At 43.3% G+C, this 18641-nt stretch overlaps 2 protein-coding genes across 2 annotated transcripts; one reads left to right on the top strand and one right to left on the bottom strand.

Moving 5' to 3' along the window:
• Positions 1–714: 714 nt before the first annotated feature.
• On the bottom strand, positions 715–3169 carry LOC117418554 (protein BUD31 homolog). The gene is made up of 4 exons (XM_034031724.3): positions 2874–3169; positions 2186–2308; positions 1563–1729; positions 715–1075 (listed from the first exon to the last, which is right to left on the bottom strand). The coding sequence occupies exons 1-4, from the start codon at positions 2965–2967 to the stop codon at positions 1025–1027; spliced, it is 435 nt and encodes a 144-aa protein (XP_033887615.1). The 5' UTR covers positions 2968–3169; the 3' UTR covers positions 715–1024.
• A 4890-nt stretch (positions 3170–8059) lies between these two features.
• LOC117973460 (transmembrane protein 100-like) lies at positions 8060–10129 on the top strand. The gene has a single exon (XM_034925899.2). It carries the CDS (start codon positions 8502–8504, stop codon positions 8883–8885), a length of 384 nt encoding a protein of 127 aa, XP_034781790.1. The 5' UTR covers positions 8060–8501; the 3' UTR covers positions 8886–10129.
• The last annotated feature ends 8512 nt before the right edge of the window (positions 10130–18641 follow it).

Below are 18641 nucleotides of genomic sequence, written 5' to 3'. Positions count from 1 at the left end.
TGATTAGCCACAGTGTGTAGGTAACAAGCTCAGGTGTGTCTTACTAAACTAGTAGTAAAACCAGGAATGGATCAAACTGCTATGCAATGGGAGTATTATTGCCATCCCTGCACTGTTACTACATGCGTTTGGTCAAATAGTACATCCCTCTGGATGGTAGTGTTCTTTGTTTTCATAAAAACTACGTTTCTTGACATTGTTAACAAGCTTTGTATCAGTACAAATGCTTTTGAGTTATACATTTTGTAGAATACACAGGGCTATAGTAATTAACATATGAATATTTGTTTAAGGAATGCAATATGAAAAAAAATACTGGGCAGCAATAGAAAGCAAAATGCACATATTTTGGTCATGCTGTTGTGTCATTAAATCTTTTTTTTCTTCTCACATTTGGGTTACAAAAATGCCTTGCCCTGGAATACATACTAGCAACAATATCTTTACTGTATGCATAAGGGGCTAAACATATCCAGTTGGGCATAAGGCTTATTTCTGAACCACTTCCAGGTACAACCATATGTGATATCGAAAGCAAACAGGATGGTGAGGTCCATTGGTCCGTTGTATGTGGAATTACCCTAAAGAGTTAGGATTATTCTGCTCGTAATTCATTATCCAGATACCACTCCAGTAACAGCAGCACTGCAGAAATCCAAACCCTTTGTCCCAGTTTACATCAGTGGATTCAAGTATCACATTTGCAAACACACATAACCTTTCAAACAGTATGAATTTTATTTTTTTTTAATGACTTAAATAAGCAATTATATATATAAAAAAAAGAGAGATAGGAAAAGTACATCAAGAGCATACTGCAACGAGTAGTTTCATTTTACACACCCTAGGATCTTTACAAATCAATATATAGTATAATAATGTCGCTTGACAATCACAGTGTAAACTAAAGAAGGTGTTCTCGCTGACACAGTTGTAATCAAAGTATGGTCCAGGAGTTTAAAATGCACACAGGTTTAGGTGTTACTATGAGCCCTCGTGTCCCATGGCAGCAGACAGCCTCCCTTCAGCCAGAGCATCCTCTGCATCCACAGTGAGTGCATTCGATGATCCTTCCCTGTGAGAGAACATACTGGGTTAGTATGTTTGCACAGTGCCACTTCTGTAGCATGTTTGCACAGTGCCACTCCTGTAGCATGTTTGCACAGTGCCACTCCTGTAGCATGTTTGCACAGTGCCACTTCTGTAGCATGTTTGCACAGTGCCACTTCTGTAGCATGTTTGCACAGTGCCACTTCTGTAGCATGTTTGCACAGTGCCACTTCTGTAGCATGTTTGCACAGTGCCACTTCTGTAGCATGTTTGCACAGTGCCACTTCTGTAGCATGTTTGCACAGTGCCACTTCTGTAGCATGCATACAGTATTTACACACACACAAACTTTACTACACATACAGCTTTAAATATTGGGCCCCTCCATGTGATTTGTGTGTGAATGTTTTTAATAATTCTAAAACATGTAATGCAAAGTGATCCTGGAATTCCAAGTTTCTACAATCAATTAAAATAAAAAAAAAGCTGGTTTTCTGGGTGAATAATCTTACCGCTTCAAGCTTGCTCTTGGGGACTCTGCAAATGCAGTTGGTTCCAAAGTTGGTGTCTCTGGTCTGGATACAGCGCAGACAGCAGAGGTTTTCGTAGCCCTGCTTCTTCCACTTAGCAATCAGGTTCTTATCAGCATAGCCCTCTTTAATGCAGTACTCGTACAGCTCTAGAAACAAAAGGCAACAGCACTTAACCAACTGCCTTCCAAGCAGAAAACCAGCAATGACACCTCCTTGAATGACAATTAACATGCTTTACCAGCCCCCAACAAATAGAGATAGACTTACTGATGCAAATAAAGGATTCACCTGCCTCAAATCCACTGCAAATCAGCTTCTATCACTACCTGCACATTTTTTTTTTTTTTAATTCATTCAACTAATTTATGGTTGGTTTTACAGACCCCTATTAGCACTAACCATGGACTACAGAGCTAAACTTTCATTAGATAGTCCAAGGTCAGTGCTAACCTTGCTCTGTGAAACGAGCACTTAAATTTTAGATCACAAAAATATGATTTTTTTTTTTTTTTTTTTTTTTTTTTAATTATATCAACACGACATTGTTTAGTTGGAGTCATTTGATCCAGGGTTTATTAAAAGTACTGCATGAAGTCACCTACCTCTGCTGATGGCCTTTCTCTTGTAGAAGAGGTCGAAGATGTAGCGGCTCCGCTGATGGTGAAGTCTGAAAATGGGCCACAGCGACTCCACCTTCCTCTTCCCTTCGTGCGGGTCGGTTTCAGCTGGAACAACAGCGCACATCAGCATTGTAAAACAGCTAAGCGAAAACCTGCTTCTGTGAGGAGAGTGTAAGCATCTGGATACACCGGGGGTTACGGATCAGCGGTACAGTATACCGACAAGTGAATTTAAGTCACAAAATATGACGTTTTTAACACTGGGTTAAAACAGGGACGAACGCAAGGTGTGCGATCCGTTTTTTTACGGATCTGTGACGTCGAGGGATGGCAATAAGACTCCTATTGCGGAGCAGTTTCACGCATTCCAGGTTTTACTACAAGCTTGGTTAGCCACAGTGTGTAGGTAACAAGCTCAGGTGTGTCATTATTACTGAACTTCTAGTAAAACCGGGAATGGGATAAACTGCCGTGCAATGCCAGAGGGTTATTTCCATCCCTTCTGTAAATCTGACTGGTCTGTATCGATTCGTACAGTAAGTTTGTGTTACTAGTTTTCTATTTGTGTTGATATGCCGATTAAATAAACCGCTCAGTAAGCGACAGCCCGGTGTGATTACTCTGGTGAAGTTGGTTTCCACTCAGCCGACGTGTTTTAAACCCTCCTCACCTTCCCTCATTTTCTGGTCTAGCTCGTCCAGTGTGGGTTCAATCAGCTCCCAGCCATCCGGAGGAGGCTTCCGGCTCCTTTTTACTTTAGGCATTCCTGTGTCAAAGAAAGAAGAGAAACGATTCCCGTTGATGCGCGACTTAAAAAAAAAAACCTCTTGTTTGTTTCTGAACTCGCACACTCCCGTCCCTCGGTTAATACGTCATGAACATGAGAGGTCCTTTCACACCAGCCTCACCCGTCCAACGAAAATTACGAATGCTATGATAGCCGCCCCCTGTTAAACAGGCACACGGTGAAGTAAAACACACATTCCCAGGGCTAGTTTATGAGGGGATATGTATTATATGTGTAATTAATAACAGCGGTGTTTCAGACATTTCTGAGAGTTCAGCCAGCTTGCAGCTTGGGGGTCGCGTAGCTCATGCCAGAATTATACCCCCGCCGTGCAAATAGAATTCCGGTTTCATATGCAACTCCTTTGTTAAACGCGTGGACACAATGCGTGTTTCAATTAAGTTTTCCTTTTGCAAGTTGCTGTACAATTTATCAGAAAAATACGTAGGCAGGCAGCTGGGTGACGTCACTGGTTTCGATCACGTGTCGCGTGAAGCTGTGGAAGGTTGCACGCGTATATAACTTTTTTTAAATTAAAGCTCAATCGTTAGATTTTCCATGTGTGTCAGTTTTACGTTAAGTATCCCTGCTGGAAATGCCTGCACTGACTAGCTCAAGGTCTAACTGGTCACCGGCTAGGGTTGTGTTTTGGAACAACATAAGCTGGTTTGACAAGCATCACCCAGCTCCTAGTTGTTACACGTGTCCCAGAGCTGCCCAGTTTGGGTTTACTTTTTTGGGGGGTTTCATTTTTAATGAATTGCTTGCAGGGCTGGTCAGAAAGGGGTTGCAGATGTTTCAGTATTATAGGGCCATGCAGGTTTATGTCTCTGAAAAAATTGCTGATGTCATCCGTCTTTCCTTCTAAAGTGTACTCCACAGTAGTGAACTCCTTAGATTGAAATGTTTTTTACCCTTCCTGTGCTGCTGTCATTCTGAGCTCCCAGCTTGCAGTCCTTTCAGATGTCAGTGATGAGATTGTGAAGCTGTGCTCTGATCTCAGATGAAGCTTTGTGAATGAGCTGCAATCGCAATGCACAGGAAAGTGTAGTACCAAGACAAAGGGCAGAGAGATGCGGGCTGGGGCTGGGAACAGGGAGGGCTGCCTCGTGGCTAAGGCCGAGAGACTGGGAGGTAAGTTGAGCTGAGGGCTGGAGCAGGGCAAATGGGAGGCTATATGTCCAAGGGGTTAGAGATGAAGAACTCAAATCCAGGTTTCAAATTCAAACTGTGACATGACTCTGGGCTAACCTGTGGCTGTACCGCAGGATTTCCATTCCACGAGAGTAGATGTTAAAACTTCATGCTGATTTGAACTCGGCTCTTGCCAAGAGAAGCACCAACTTAAACGTAGTAATATTGCGCTTTACCAGCAGAGGGCGCTCAAACCCCACAAAATAACCTAAAGAGAAACTTCAGCTCAGGGGTCCTACGTGAGATGACGTGTCCATTTTAGTTAAAGCCCCCTGCAAGGATTAAAAGCCACCATTCTTGAGCCCTGTTCAGTGTGAATACATGAGCAGTAACGTCTTTTCTAAAAGAGAAACAACATCAATGTATAACATTTAAAAAAGCAACTAGTAATATAGAAAGGTGCAGCTAAATTATTCTTCAGAGCTGTTTCTTCATTATCATAACAATAAACATTGGGAAGCAGACTGCTGTTAAAGACAGGGCCCTAAAATCAGGTCTAAACAGTCATGGTTCTGAATCATCAACTTGCTGACAGCATTATTTTCCTTTGTCCCTGTAATTCACAAAGCGCTGACTTCCTATCAAACATGTATGAACTCAGGAAGTAAGTGGTCACTCTGCAACCCCTGCAGAAAGGAAGCCAGCTCATGACTCTCCACCACTGACTGCAGAGTGCCCGCGGGCACAAACCCAGGTCCACAAGGACCATGAGGAGAGGTGCAGTGCCTCAACCTGCCTGCAGTGAAGGGTGTGTCTGTGTGCTTGTATATGTATGGATGTATATACAGTACATGTATAGACGTTTCCATGTGCATCTGTCTTAAGGGTGTGGCTGTGTGTGTGAATATATGCATGTTTTTTTTAGCATTTAGTATGATGCTCTTCTGGTTTCGGTTCATTCCTAATAATGCTAGCTATTCCTGAAAAATAGGAAATACAAAAAGCACTAACCCCTATGGATCCCTCGCTCCTTCTCTGCTGTGTGAATGTGATATGCACAAGTAATTCTGTCTGTATCATAATGCCCTCTAGTGTGCAGTATAAAATATAACGAAATGCCAAAAGAACTTGCTTTAGAAACTAATAGAAAAAAGGCAGTGAAGAATTATTATTATTATTATTTATTTCTTAGCAGACGCCCTTATCCAGGGCGACTTACAATCGTAAGAAAATACATTTCAAGTGTTACAATACAGGTAATACAATAAGAGCAAGAATGCTGAGCAAAACATCTGAGCAGTCAGCCATTTCACTGAACGGGATTGTTTAAAAGGACTTGCAAAGATTATTATTATTATTATTATTATTATTATTATTTGTTTATTTAGCAGACGTATTTATCCAAGGGGACTTACAGAGACTAGGGTGTGTGAACTATGCATCAGCTGCAGAGTCACTTACAATTACGTCTCACCCAAAAGACAGAGCACAAGGAGGTTAAGTGACTTGCTCAGGGTCACACAATGAGTCAGTGGCTGAGGTGGGATTTGAACCGGGGACCTCCTGGTTACAAGCCCTTTTCTTTAACCACTGGACCACACAGACTCCTATAAAGATATTGCTGCCGTAACATTTTGCAAACGAGACCATGTTTTATATTAGAACTTTTTTAATTAGTTTGTACTATACTGTGTATTCACTATTACCCAAATTAGCAATATTTGGGTAGGTGTCAGTAAAAAGGCAGTAAGCTAAGACAGAGTGCCTCTTACAGAGTCACTTGTATAATGTATACACATCCAGCTCTCTTACGCAGTCCGGATCTCCAGTATCTAGAAATATACAACAGCTGCCTTTTTTCGGGAAGCAAGCTCTTCCATGCCAAGTTTTTTTCTTCTCAAACATAAAGCCCCCTTTGTATCCAGCAGAGCTGGGAATGTATTTTCTTTCTTTTTTTATTGCAGATTTTTGAGCTTCTTGTTTTCTGAACTGAGCTGTGGGCGTACATTCAGTGTCTTGCCTCTGTAGCAATACTACTGTTTAGAATCCGATTATTACTAAGTTTCTGAACAGATTTTTTCAATCTAACATCACATAAAAAATAAAACATTTTGTAAAGCATGAGCTAGTCAGTCTTCATGGCCAAAATAAGTGGAAGAAATGTTCTTCACATACCTTACTTTGCTGAAGAATCAAAACCTTAAAAACTGAACCCATACCTGTAATTTCTGTTGCCCATAGTGCATTCATTAGTTCTTTTCTACAGTACATTATTTTTTTGTTGTCTTCGTTACAAACTGAACATTCTTACATGAGTCATTGCAATCATTGAACATTCTTCCATTTTTATTTCAGCTGCTAAAAACAGTGGCATAATGGATTAGATGCATTGATGCCTTTCGTGTTTCATCATCATTCCAATGTTTATCACAGCTCTGTGGTTCTGCAGTGTCGCTGTGCGAGGTCAATTGAGCGGTCACTCTGCAGGAGCTGTAGCGAGTCTAACTCCCCATCTCCAGGGAATTGCTGATTTTCAGCCTGTCAATAAAGATGCCATTGACTTTCCGAGATGAAAGGAGGCAGCGGGAGTGTTGAGTCACCGCGACCATTCATTTAATTGAATTTCTCTACCAAAGCTGTAATTCTGGTAGCACTTCAGCAGCAAAAAAAAAGAGGAATAAGCTTCTTGACAGAAAGTGTGGAAGAGATTATGATTACAGGGTAGCACTCTGTAATTATAGCGCATTTCATCATCGCAGACCAATCACAAGAGAAGCAGGCTTATTCTACAGCTAAGCAGCAAATCATGAAAAGGTACGGCTTCCCAAGCTGGTCAGCGATCACTGGGTAGTTCCTCTCTGTAAGATATGATAGTGAGTGCCCCACTGCAACTGTGACCACTGGTTTATCGGGTGGAAGGTGACAGCTGCAGAGGCTCAATACGCACAGTAACCTAAACGCTGAATACAGAAAGCCGTAGAGAACGGTGTGTTTTCACCAAGACAGGTTCATCCTAATAAAGTGGCCAGTGACTCCTAACTGATGGGTTCATCACTGCCAGGATCCTGGAAGTGGGAAGCCCAGTAAAATATATATATATATATATATATATATATATATATATATATATATATATATATATTCTTTTATGTATAACAATCCGAGCCTGGCAATTAGCAAACGTTTTGTTTTTACTGCTGCAGTTTGTCAGAAGACCTGCACTGACCCTGAGCTGCACTGAAAACTAAACTGCCTCTCTCTCTTGTTACTGGACAGCAGCCTGTTCATTAACTGGATCTGTGTGTAAGTAAACTAAACTGCCTCGCTCTCTCGTTACTGGACAGCAGCCTGTTCATTAACTGGATCTGTGTGTAAGTAAACTAAACTGCCTCTCTCTCTCGTTACTGGACAGCAGCCTGTTCATTAACTGGATCTGTGTGTAAGTTGGCAGGTAGTTGGACAGCCTCCGTTTTAGACAGACACCATGTTCCCCATAAGTATGCTGTAACCAGACAGAACCAGGCATTGGTGCTGGCTGCACGCTTGCATTTTAGGTGAAAATGATTGCAATTCAACTAATATTGAATTTCATTATATTGAACACAAACATTTACAATTATTTCAACCTGTTGAAATAATATGTGAATCATTTTGTTTTATACGCATACCGCGTACAACAGGCAGGTTGAAATGTGATACAGTATGTATAGTTTTTATCAGTGGGGGCAGCTATTTTACAGGTTTGCACGGTGATATTCTGTTACATAAATCCTGTTTGAAGAATGGTACCATTGAATGCTTTTTGAATCTGAACACTGTTGACTTTTGGACTGTTATTTTAAGAAATCGGTGTCAATATGCTCATGCAATATTCCCTTTGGTTTTAAACTCTTTAGTGAAGCAGATTTTCGGATAGGATGGAACAATCCACAGGGTTTGCATCCAAGGGCTTGCATGTCTCCGTATTTCCGGGTCACATCTTGGTACAACTGATTCAATGAACACTGCAAACAAGAGGGGGATTTCTAGTGCTTTACTCCCCTTCTTAAATAAAAACACAAGACTATATGAAACGTTTCTGATTGCTGAGAAGCAATAACCTTGCATTACTTTCTGGAAGATACAGGGTTAACAGAAACAGCCTCCTGTCGCCTTCCTCTTCCACCAGCAGTGACATCACACTCCGGCATCAGCCAATAGGCCTGCAGGAGTCGCCCCCCCTCTCCCCTCCACTCTACTCCTTATATCCTCCACAGCCAAGTTCAACAGTGAAAATGTGTTAATAGCAGAGCACAGAAGCAGCTGCTCGGCTCTCTTCACTCTAGCTTTCTCTCAACAAACAATGACTGGAGACAGACAGCAGGGACTCTGCGCAATATGATGGGCTGCAAGTCGGGACCCTTAGCCTGCCAGCAGCAGCAGGTGCAGATGGAGAGCTCCACGGCCAGCCTGGAAGGAGTAGCCCTGGCCAAGCCTGAGCCCCTGTCCACCCTGGAGAGGCTGGCCCTGGCCACGGGAGGCACAGAGAAGTCCTGGTACCGCTGCATCTTCCCCTTCGGCATCATCTCGCTGGTCATTGGGCTGTCCAGCGTGGCTGTCACCTTCTACTTCAACAACCTGCCCATGGCCAAGGCGGTCTCGGTGGTCCTGCTGGGGGTGGGCCTGATGGTAACGACCTTCGCCTGCTGTAGGGTGCACAACAGGAAGAAGAGGAAAAGGAAAGAAGGAGGCTCCTTCAGCTTGGAGCAGTGCGCTCTGTGAGGGGGTTCAGTGAAAGGGGAGTGGGGGGGGGGGCAGCTGCATCCACTACCCCCCTCTTGTCCACTGGGAGCCATTTGGGGCTGGACTTGCAATTTGCAGAAACTCTGAGGCAGTGCTGGAGGGGGCTTGGTAATAAAACACAGACAGACTGGACTGTCCATTAAAGGTTCATTGACAGCATAATAAATCATTGGTACATATGTGCACGAAGTTTCTAAAAAGCACACGCAGCACAGAGGAAGACGCATATAAAGTTCTCAAATCAAAGCCAGCTCCTTGCCTGCTAAAGCCTTCGTGCTTCACACTGGAGCTCTGAATCTCTGACGCACCGCCTCAGCTGTAAAAACAAACAAGCGTCAGGAGATTTAATAAGGAGACAGGGACTGCGCTCAAACTGCCATCCTCTGGAGGATTGCTCAGTGTCAAGGCATTCACTGGAACAGGGGAAGGTGCGATCAGGGTAGATAACAGAACACCTTCTGGAAAGCAAAGGACTGTCAGATCGTGCCCTAAAAGCAAGTCATATTTATTTATGTTGGAAATGAATTTCTGACGTACTCTCTGTATATTTGAAATAAAAGCAGCTAAAACAGCAACAGCAGGAGCCTGCCACAGGGCCATCTGCTATTCCTTATGCTGTCAAACTTGCCAGATCAGAAATGTGTATTGAGCAAGACTGCTAACCTCCAAAACACTAGTGTACCATGCTAGGCAGATTTAATGAACACACACTCTTTCCTGTCCGTGACAGATGGGATGTCCTTTAGAGCAGGGAGACTCTGGATTTCAGATCAGATTCCGTACAAGAAGTCTGGAAATTCAGTTCTGCGCTTCCTTGTCCACCTTTGTCCCTTGAAATCAATGCTGTCCCAGTTACCAGTGCACTGCTGCTACAATGCCATTTGGCACACAGCAGGCATGGGACTGGCCTGCCAACCCTTTACCGTAAGAGTCAGAGATTGAACCCCAGGGTCACCGAATGGACTTCAGTAGTGGTCTACGACTTCCGCCCTCTCTCACTAAGAGGACTGTGCCTGGTTGTGACCGCTGTGCCTTTCTGGCTCCCTGTTTTGTGCCCTGGAGGGGTGGTCGGTCAGTGGTTTTATCCACTATATGTACTGGATATTTGTTCCATTTACCCATAAAGATACCAAAATGGATCAGCCCCCCACTCCAGCCCGCACTGCGTGACCTCGACTGATCCACTTGAGCTGAAGCAAAGGGGGGGGGGGGGGGGGGACCAGGGGGCTCGCAGAACAATGGGGCGGAATGCATGCAAAAAGCTCTTTACATTTTATATTTTTGCTTGTGGCACCGAGCGGAGAAGGATTTGGAGAGATTTTAACCTTGTAATTCCCTGATGCTACGCTGTGATGGACGCAAATCCACAGAACTGCACAGGCTTGGGGGAATGTAAGGTCTGGCTAGTTTTTTTTTGACAGTACTTATTTGTCGTACTTACAACGTGCTCTTACTGGACTTTACTCATATAAGCAATATTTTTTTTTCTATAAGTTAACTGCTCTCCCTTAATCGATGTAATCATCTGCTGCATTCTTTAACTCGCTCTTATTTGCTCCTGATTTTATTGTACTTTATAACTGCTCTCATCTGTAATGTGATACTCTGCAATGTGGCATTATGCAATGTGAAACTCCATACTGTAATATTTTAAAATGTGATATTTTGTAAAGTGGTATTTTGTACTGTGATATTTTGTAAGAACTGTTACAGTAATACCCAATAAACACCTGGTTTAAAGGGTTAACAGGAGTTGCAAAAGTGACAATGCCTCTGGCTCACGACTTCATCATAGCTGACTATTGAATCATCACCCCTGACTCTCACAATAAGATTTAATAATAAGATAAAGGCACTGAATGGTGATGATTGTAAATTAGCCAGCCAATCCCCCCTCCCCACCCCCGCAAGCCACCTTATAAATAAATTAGTAAATTAGTCCTGCCTTCTTTTTGCCTCCCAGGGGTGCGTCTCCGGGAGAGCGGGGCAACTGCTTTCTGTATTCCCCGCTGGTATAGTGTGGTCGGTGTCTCTCTTGGCAAATGAAGTCTGCATTCATAAAAAAATAAACCCAGGCATTCATTGAGAAAAAAAGTGTGTGTGTGTGTGTGCTGAAAGCAGAACACTATACAGCTGGAGAGATGGGAGGGAGGGGGGTTGAAGAGAAAACAACAGAGAGTCAGGGGTGATGATTCAATAGTCAGCTATGATGTACATGTTTGCATTTGTGCGTGCGTGTGTGTACGTGTGTGTGTGTATTTATATATGCTGTATTTATATATGTTTATAAACACATTTAAAGTATTTTACTGTATTAAAGTTGATTATTCATATATATTGTGCATCTGCCTTTCCTCTCTCTTACATGTGTGTGTGTATGTATGTGTGTGTGTGCGTATGCCATTTATGCTATTTGGTAGGATTTTGCGCGCCCCACACACAAGGTGTAACTGATCAATGCAAGTCATTATATAAATTGTATTAGAATTAATTACTATGCACATTGTACTCTGTACTAGCAACAGTTCCTAATCCTACTTAGACCACATTTACAGGGTACTAATTTGTGCTCACATGGGTCACTTCACTATGAAACCGTCACACTCAGGATTGTTGTAAGATTTTAAGTCCTTGACGTTTTGTGAATATCCCTCTTAATTCCTTGAGTGATTGATTTTTTTTGGCCATGTTCTATATTTCAAGATGTATTGAATAAAATCCCCAGAACTAACCCTTCATTGCAATACCATTCTGTGCATTTCATTTAAAAATCACAGAAAAAAGAAAATGCTTTGTGAAAAAACATGTCTGCACTAGCTTGCTAGACAGGGCCTCACCTCCACGGTTCAGTATCTCTGCACCTCTTGCTTTGGTTGGGCGTGTGGAAAGACAGACTTGACAGCAGGAACAGAGATCGCTCATTGATCTTCAGCTCTCCTGATCGGGAAAGTGGTTTACAACAGCAACAACCTTCCACTTCTATACCGCAACCTTCCACTTCTATACCGCAACCTTCCACTTCTATACCGCAACCTTCCACTTCTATACTGCAACCTTCCACTTCTATACCGCAACCTTCCACTTCTATACCGCAAGCTTCCACTTCTATACCACAACCTTCCACTTCTATACCGCAACCTTCCACTTCTATACCGCAACCTTCCACTTCTATACCGCAAGCTTCCACTTCTATACCGCAAGCTTCCACTTCTATACCGCAACCTTCCACTTCTATACCGCAAGCTTCCACTTCTATACCACAACCTTCCACTTCTATACCGCAACCTTCCACTCCTATACCACAACCTTCCACTTCTATACCACAACCTTCCACTCCTATACCACAAGCTTCCACTCCTATACCACAAGCTTCCACTCCTATACCACAACCTTCCACTCCTATACCACAAGCTTCCACTCCTATACCACAACCTTCCACTCCTATACCACAACCTTCCACTTCTATACCACAACCTTCCACTTCTATACCGCAACCTTCCACTCCTATACCACAACCTTCCACTTCTATACCGCAAGCTTCCACTCCTATACCGCAACCTTCCACTTCTATACCGCAACCTTCCACTTCTATACTGCAACCTTCCACTTCTATACCGCAACCTTCCACTCCTATATCGCAAGCTTCCACTTCTATAGTGCCTGCCAGGGAGCTTAACAAAACAACAAAACAACTGTTTGACTTAAAGCAAACTGAACTTGGGGAGAAACAGCCATTGCCTAGCATTGATACTGATGGCGTTCACGGCTCAATGAGATGTTTCCATTTTATTTTGTGTACCAGACGGAAATCTCGTTTTATCAGTGTGCCCCGAAGGGTCTGGGAGGTTAGAACGTACACAACATCTGCGCACTAAACTGATAGAAGTGACACACACAAACACATTTCACTGTCCCCGGGACTACGCCATTGTTTCGTTTTCCACTGCCTGGGGGGGGGGGGGGGGTAGACTGTGCTCAGAGAGACGGCAGCGGGGGACGTAGCTTTCCAGCCTCCTGTCAAATATCTCATTGCTCCTTTTAAAAATCAGGGTTTATTCTTTTTAATGTCATTAATTCATTTATGGCTTATCTATCATCAGTATCAATCTGTCTTCATTCTGTCGTTAATGATCTGCAGTTTGGCTGTAATCTTTCTATGAATCACTTGATCAATGTTCCAACAATCAAAGTCTATGTCAAAAGGATGACAGTGCTTAAACATTGATTGGATTGGAGGCAAAAGGCAAATCCACATCCATGAAACACGATGGGATGATATTTTAAGTTCCCGATAGTAAAAGCATAGCAAAGTGTAATAAAGCATTGGGAAAGCATTGCAAAGCATCAGAGAGGTATGGTAAAGCATATACAAAATCATGGATAGTATAGCCATGCATAGGATAACCGAGAGAAAAGCATGGGGGAAAACTGCAAAAATATGATGCAAATTTACTGTAGTGAAGTTATAAGGGAGAAGCCTGAGAAACTGTGAATGTTCCCTGGAACACAGTAACGTTTAACTAGCGGAAGCGCCTGCGTCATGCTGCAGTCTCGGGCAGTGGTGGGATGTGACTGGCTGCTCCAGTAGATCATGTGACTTTGACCTCCCTGGAGGGACTCCTCTGTAAGCCACTCTGCACCAAATCAATCTAATTATCTCATCAATTTGAATATTTCACTCGACACAGGTCTGGCAAGCCTCCCTGAGGACTAATCCTGACCGCTCCCCATGGGGTCAGGAGCGACTGGTCACCAGTAGGAGAAGACAGCAGCTGCAGAGGGACTGTGTCTTCTGAAAGGTGTCAATCAATAGCAGTGCACAATGACACAATGACTCAATGCAGGCAGCGACCAGTGCAGAGCAGCAGCACTATAAACACACAATCAATGTGTGTTTATATAGATTTGACAGAAACAACAGAAGATTTGTTTTTTTCAATCAGATTGCTGCTGGTATTGTGACGACATAATGAATAGCGCATTATGAAGTTGAAGTTTTTCTGTTGTCAGGCATGTGAAGGACTAGAGATTAGAGTCAATGAGTTTAGTCCATCTTAACTTTTATGTCAGATCCGATAGGATGAGTTAATATTGGGTCCCTGCAACCCTGCAGCAGTGTTTTTCTCCTTGGTCTCATCCTGTAGGACAGACCGCAGATTCCTCATCAATAAAATAAAACAAGATTACTGCATATGGGCAGTCCGTGCAGGGTTTGCTAATTCAGCAACATGTCGAGTTGAGGCTATCCTCTACCCTTCCTACTCCACACACACACAGAGAGCAAATAAAAAATGGTTGAGCCAAGGAGGTGAGATATGAGAGTGCAAAGGAAGGTCAAGTTCCTGTAGATGAATTGGAGGAAGGAATCCACCCCCAGACTAATAAAGCTCTAGAACAAACCTGACTTCTCTCCCTTCCCTGTGCTGGAGAGAGCAGACGCTTCTTTTACCCAGTCACCCTTCACTTTCACTGCCGCCCCTCCTGCTCCTGACCTCCCTGTGCTGCAGAGAGCAGACGCTTCTTTTACCCAGTCACCCTTCACTTTCACTGCCGCCCCTCCTGCTCCTGACCTCCCTGTGCTGGAGAGAGCAGACGCTTCTTTTACCCAGTCACCCTTCACTTTCACTGCCGCCCCTCCTGCTCCTGACCTCCCTGTGCTGCAGAGAGCAGACGCTTCTTTTACCCAGTCACCCTTCACTTTCACTGCCGCCCCTCCTGCTCCTGACCTCCCTGTGCTGCAGAGAGCAGACGCTTCTTTTACCCAGTCACCCTTCACTTTCACTGCCGCCCCTCCTGCTCCTGACCTCCCTGTGCTGGAGAGAGCAGACGCTTCTTTTACCCAGTCACCCTTCACTTTCACTGCCGCCCCTCCTGCTCCTGAATTCAGGTCTTCGTTCCAGAGCGTGGCTCTGTTCCTAACGCGAGCGGACACACCCTCCATGCTAGTTGAAAGTCTTGCTTGTCCGTATCGATTCACGTCTTTCCTCTGGAGTCGTCGTCTTCCACCGATCAGTAAGGAGTTTTTGTTGACCTTTTGGGTAACTTTCTTCCAGGACGTTTGCCATTGTGGTAAAGTCAGTGCCTTTGCTGTGTGTTGCTACAAACAAGCTGTTCAAATAAAATGAAAAAAATAAAACAGGATCCTCTACAACACTTTAAATCCACAAGCTCTCGTAATGCTGGGACTTGCCTTGATCCCACACACACATCACTTCACTATTATATTATAAAGTGAAGGGATGAAAGCTATAGGACTATAAAAGACAACATATTAAAACACCAGGTGTACCTCTAAACACTGGGTAGTGATTTAAACAGAGCTTTGATGCAGCTTCACATCTGATTATTTAAAAGCTGGAATCTAATCATGTGCTTTGTTATTTCAATGGATTTTTGACTAAATAAATGCATTGGATTACCCTTCGCTATGTAAATTCAATTCTTCTTGTGCTCCTCCTTCTTTGACCCATCCTACAGTATTTGTTTCTTTGTGGTTTGCTCAGGTGCTGCTGCCTAGTTTCCATGGAAACAGTCTGAATGAGAAAGAACAAATTAGGCCCATAAACTGTCTCTTTGAATCTCCCCGTGAAATGTGAAACTAATGCAGTTCTATTTTCTAACACCGGTGTCTCAAGGGACACACTTGCTAGGCAAGTGCAAGAATCCATTCCACTTGGAAGAAAAAAAAACTGAAACACTGAAACACTGTCTAGCTCTAACCAGGGGTGTAGTGCTGGGGGGTCGGGGGGTCGGGGGTCGGGGGGAGGGGGGAGTGCCCCCCCACACACACTTCTCTTGGGCAGGGAGAGTGACGCTTCCTTACTTCACGTGTGGAATATTTAACTGTTTTGCTCCTGTTGTTAATATATGGAGATAGATATAGCACTACATGTGTATCTCCCATACATATAAGGACACTGCACTCTGATTGGCTATTATATTACTGTTAATAAAACAATGAATAATCCTCTCCCTCCACCGAAACCCAAACTGTAAGGTCAATATCCTGTACTGCAGTCATTACACAGCTAGTTCATGTTTGGCAGTGAATAAGCGTTTTTGTTACAAAAAAAAGTGACCGGAGGTGCTGACTTCCTCAGCTGTCCTGACAGGAACATTTCATGGTACCTTTGTAAGCACTGCATGTAAGCAGTGCTCCTAGCAGAAGGTACGCCTCTCATCGTGTGACAGAGGTCACAGCTTAGGTTTCGTTTTGAGTCGATTGCTCTGTCATTGTAGCAGCTAGAGGGAAACCGCATAGCTAGTTTAGTGAGAGCTAGGGCGCTAGAGAAGCTGCTGGCCTGAGAGCGAGAGCGTGAGAGCGAGAGAGAGAGAGATTTGTATCCAGGGGTGTAGTGCTGTGAGGTCGGAAGGGAGCGCTGACCCCTCACTTCTTGGGTAGGCAGAGCACCGCTTCTGTACTTCATGAGTAGAATATTGAACTGTTTTGCTCCTATTAATATATGGAGATAGATATACATGTGTATAACCCATACAAATAAGCAAAGAATGCAATGTTTTCAGCTCTTAAACAGTTGCATATTTCAAGTTAGCTATAACATTTGATAAGTAACTTGAACTGCAACTGTTTAAGGGCTGAAACAAGTAAAAATGTCTAATTAAGCAAATGATCAGTTCAATTAAGGGTCTAGTGAAGTAACTGAGAGCTCGGTTGGAATGAAAACCAGCAGCCACAGGGGGTCCCCAGGACAGAGTTTGAGAAGCCCTGGTATAGACAGAACTCTGCCCTGCTAGCTCACAATTCAGTTGCGCTCACATTCGGTCATTTCGCAGGGTTAGGCCACGTTGACATTACATTTTGCTATTTCTGTTTCAGGTTCTGTCAGCATCTGTTAGCCTGTGAATCTTTTTCATTTTCCACTCAGAAAGTGACCTTGGAAACTGCCGCTGTTTTACTCCTGCATTGGCTCCGATCATGCCTATAACTTTTTCTCAAGCTTTTATGAAACCGAACACAACAAATTAAACCTGAGTTGTCCGTGTTGTTTACTTTATACTGACGCGCTTAATCCTGCTTCTCATCTATCTGTCTCTCTCTATATAAATGTCCACGTTTCTGCATTCTAATAAGGAGTACGTCTTGGATCCGAATCCTTATCTATTAGCGGCACGTACAGCGTTAAGTACGGTGACTATTGAGGACATTTTTAAAAAGATCCCGAGATAAATGATCTAATTTCAAACTGTCATGTTGAGATCACAAGATAAATCATCTCAGCATCTCAACCTTTCAAACCGTTATGTTGAGATCATGAGATCATTTATCTCAGGAATTCGTCGTTTCAGACTGTCAAGTCGAGATCACAAGATAAATGAGGATCTAGAGACAACAATTTCCATTAGCATCAAAGTGTGTTGCTTTGTCTGAATGGCTTACAGCGTGCAGACAGCTAGTGTGCTTGTTTGCTGTTGAGTCTGATGGGAGCTGGTTGCGTGTTTGTATCTCTCTTGATGTCTTACACTGCATGTTTTAATGTTAAACCTTATGTTGCATGCCAGTGGTTTGTTTATCCTATTACTCAAGTTTACCATGGTAGAAACATAGCCAAGTAAAGCATAGTTAAAGCAAGACAAAGCACAGAGAGGTCTTGCAAAGCATATTAAAAACCATGGTAAACAAAATAGTAAGTCAATGTGTAGTACAACCATTGGAAAAAAACACTGGAAAACTGCAAATATACTGTGCAAATGTACTGTTTGTAGCACTGCCTGTCTATGTATAATTAAATACTTTACAAACAAAGCAAACCTCGGTTGCCCTGTAAAGCGCCTCTTAACACTGCCTGAATAGGCTTCTTTCTGGAGGTCAGAAAGCAACGAAGCACACCAGCAAGCCGTTCCGCTGCGCTCTCTGGGGACAGAATGAGTTGAACTGAAGGTGAATCAAAGTGAGAGAAGAACTGGAAAAGTTTGTTCTTGACTGAGCTGAGGAGGGGTAACCAGGTTTATATATTCTTTAAACCAATGGGGAAAGTGACTGGTAGGCACTTTATACATGCCAGAATGGCAAGCAACAACAGAACATGCATCCAGATATCTGTTATTATCCACCTAACCTTGCAGCAAAGAGCCGCCGCGTCTTCAGGTAAGGCTGTACAGAGACAGACTGCTGTGATATTGCTGTGCTAGTGTGACAGGGCAGCTGTGGAGTAGCAGTGACCCAGTGAACCTGGGACAGCCATGGCAGTGAAATAAGAGCTGCCCGGATTAGCGTCACCCACTCTGAGGGGACATAGTGTTTCCGCATTATTATTATTATTATTATTTATTTCTTAGCAGACGCCCTTATCCAGGGCGACTTACAATCGCAAGCAAATACAAATACATTCAAGTGTTACAATACAATTCATACAATAAGATATCTGTTATTATCCACCTAACTTGAATACCTCAGCGTAGCAATATCTGCCACCTGCAATGCTGCTCATCGACCTATCTGTCATCACCTGTTCGCCCAGGAGAGAGTTCTCATCCAGGGTAGTCTTGAGGAGCGCTGCATGACAGTGTTGGGAAGGTCACAGGTCTGTTAAATGATAATCTGATGGAGAATCATTGGGGTTTGTATAACCTCCTGGGTTAGATGTCTATAGAAGACAGGAAGGAAAAGGCATTGGGTACACCGTACTGCTCTGAACTATTTACTTTAGTGCTCTGTATGGTTTGAGACAAGCTACACCTTAGGATCTGTAGATTAAATGCTGTAGAAAAAAAGAC

This window comes from Acipenser ruthenus, chromosome 13, assembly GCF_902713425.1.
Source record: "Acipenser ruthenus chromosome 13, fAciRut3.2 maternal haplotype, whole genome shotgun sequence".
In the NCBI taxonomy this organism is placed as follows: domain Eukaryota; kingdom Metazoa; phylum Chordata; class Actinopteri; order Acipenseriformes; family Acipenseridae; genus Acipenser; species Acipenser ruthenus.
This window is presented reverse-complemented; position numbering and strand designations above follow the sequence as displayed.